The sequence below is a fragment of the Drosophila nasuta genome, chromosome 3 (genome assembly GCF_023558535.2).
Source record: "Drosophila nasuta strain 15112-1781.00 chromosome 3, ASM2355853v1, whole genome shotgun sequence".
In the NCBI taxonomy this organism is placed as follows: domain Eukaryota; kingdom Metazoa; phylum Arthropoda; class Insecta; order Diptera; family Drosophilidae; genus Drosophila; species Drosophila nasuta.
In genome coordinates this window covers 1507810-1510300 of record NC_083457.1, presented here as the reverse complement: position 1 = coordinate 1510300, position 2491 = coordinate 1507810, and the positions used below count along the sequence as shown (strand labels likewise).

The following is a 2491-nucleotide window of genomic DNA, read 5'->3' as shown; positions in this document are numbered from 1 at the left end:
CTTTATGACACTTTTGTAGAACTACCCTCCACTTTGTCCATCTTTGGGATATCTTTTCAAAATCAAACATTTCGCTTGTCCAGCAAACCAAAAATTTGTCCTTGCTTTACAAAGTGCTAATAGGGCAGCTGTCAGAGGATGTGGATGAGCCCCAAGTTCATCATAATTGCGTATGACAACAGTCAAAGGAAATCTGAAAACAACTTCAGGCGTGCGCTCTCTCTCTCTCTCTCTCTCTCTCCTCTTGTTGTTGGGCCACGAGTTCTTACGGGGGGGAGCACATTAAATTATGGCGCATTATTGACAGTTTATCAAATTGATTTAACAAAGCGTATTGTTGTTGTTATTGCTGGTTGCTGGATGGTAGCTTTCCACACCCTCCAACAAACCAACCAGTCGCCCCCTCATCCAGGGCTGGGTGTGTGCTTGCTTCTTGTGTATTTTAAGCATCCTTAAGTGGTCATGATAAATGTTATGGCTCTTTCTCTAGTTTTCCCCCTCCCTGGTCCCACTCAGCCTTTCCTTTTGTCGACTGTGTTTGTGAGAATGCGTACATGTGTGTGTGTGTGTGTGTGAATTTATGTAATGCGCAAAGTTAAAGCATACTTTTCGGCTGTTTGCTTTATGTTTTTGTTGCCGCTGCTCTGCAAAATTTAGTTCATTTTAGTTATTGTTTGTACGACAAAGTGCGTTAAATTGTCTGTTGTTTTATTAATTTAAACAAAGCTGGCCGAAAAAGCTAACAAACTTTTAGGCATTCTTCATATGAAATGAGTTTACAGCAGAACTAAAGTAATACATAGTTAAAAGAGCAGATATCTATAAAATATGTACCATGTATTCGTATACGTATTAATAGTGAATAGAGCGCTGTTCATATTTATGAGTCAATCCAAGGAGATACTGAAGGAAAAGCTCATATACAGCACATTTTTCACCTTTTGCAAGATTGCTTTTAATTCTTGTTGCTGTGCGCTTTGCTCTCGTTCTTCCTCTCGAAATTAAGCCAGTTACGTAGCGGAAGTCATGTTAGCTCAGGCACACCCCTTATTACCCCTCGGGTGGTATTGTGAATTTGCATAAAAGGCGCTATTTTAGTAGAATACAGCAAAGGAACGAAGGACCGAACCTGAAACATACTTCACTTGAGCTGTAGCTGTAGCTGTAATAAAATATTTTCGTTTTTTTCTTTCTTTTTTTTTTCTTGGACCAGAGCTCCGAAGGCAAAAGGCAAAAGTGAAAAGAAAAAGTTCATAGAAAAACAGCGCTACAAACGAAGACGAAAAGCACAAAAGGAAACAGCAGCACATGGAGTTTTTCCTAGTGTGTGTCTCTCGCTCTCTCGTTCTTTCTCTCTGTGTGGAATTTAGTTTACGGAAACGGAAATGGAAGCTCCACGTCACCATATTGCCCGCAGATGAACGCTAGCAGCTTACTGCAGCTGCTGACCTTCCTCTACCCACTTTAACTCTCCTGGTGACCTTCTCTTATTTTGGCTTTTTAAAAACTTTTTACTTATTCGCTTTGTTCTCATGGTAAAATATCTAGCGGATGGCGACCTTCCAGTCTCACTTCGCTTTTCTGCTAATCCCTATCCTCAAGTATAACTGCAATTGCAGCTCAGCTCAATCGCTCAGGAGCAGCCATCGTTAGTCTGGGAGAGAAGCATACTCTGTTGCTCCAGTTCCAATTCGAAGTCTTCCTCCGGCACTCTCCTTGCCCTTCTCCTCTGGGATTTGCACATTTCCCAGTAATTGCAGCAATAAATGAAGACACCTGCAAACAATACACGTTCTGTGGCCTGTCAATCGAATTCCTTGTACTGCACTAAACTCACTTATACAGGTGAGCAACAACCAGGTCACAGTGGCAATTACCACCATAAAGTTATATTTGGATGCTTCTGCTTCGCCATCGTTGGCGTTGTGACTTCTACTCGCAACTGTTGGGTTGATTTTCATGTCAGTAGCTGTCGTATTTCATTTGCAAATATTTACAATGCCAACCTTCGATTTGTCCTGGCTGATTTCTAAAATCGTTAATTGCAGTTTGACTTCGCATGGCTTTAACTTCTTCTCCTCAAAATGTTATGGGCAACTGATTTTTGAATAGTTGTGCCATTTGAAATGACTGAGAAGTAAAATCAGCTTGCGCAACTAGTCTGTAATCCATTGCTTTTTGAATTTATTCAATTGGCAATGAATACTTATAATATTATTTTTATATTTAGCAAAACAGTATGGCAATCCGTAATTTAGCTGCAACTGTTTTGGGGCCGTTTATCATTTGCCGCATTGCATGTCTTTAGCTCATATATCAATATCGTCCTATGGGTAACTCTTAACTTATTTATACATAAAACTAAACAATAATATTGACGAAATTATTGGCGACGCCCCAAGAAATTTACTCTACTATTATATCAAGACGTATTTTAAGTATGTCGTGCGCTTTGGCTTGCGTGAGAGCTAAGTTCGAGAGAGTGTTGAGA

At 40.1% G+C, this 2491-nt stretch overlaps 1 protein-coding gene across 1 annotated transcript; it reads right to left on the bottom strand.

Moving 5' to 3' along the window:
• Positions 1-1469: 1469 nt before the first annotated feature.
• On the bottom strand, positions 1470-2086 carry LOC132793221 (uncharacterized). Its single transcript, XM_060802958.1, has 3 exons — positions 2007-2086; positions 1838-1942; positions 1470-1776 (listed from the first exon to the last, which is right to left on the bottom strand). Exons 1-3 carry the CDS (start codon positions 2059-2061, stop codon positions 1634-1636), a joined length of 303 nt encoding a protein of 100 aa, XP_060658941.1. The 5' UTR covers positions 2062-2086; the 3' UTR covers positions 1470-1633.
• Positions 2087-2491: the final 405 nt, after the last annotated feature.

Coding starts and splice junctions, on each gene's coding strand:
- LOC132793221 (XM_060802958.1), bottom strand. CDS start 2,061: ATGCGAAGTCAAACTGCAATTAACGATTTTAGAAATCAGCCAGGACAA. Junction 1,943..2,006: donor TCAGCCAGGACAAATCGAAG/GTTGGCATTGTA, acceptor TCAACCCAACAG/TTGCGAGTAGAAGTCACAAC. Junction 1,777..1,837: donor GTTGTTGCTCACCTGTATAA/GTGAGTTTAGTG, acceptor TATTGTTTGCAG/GTGTCTTCATTTATTGCTGC.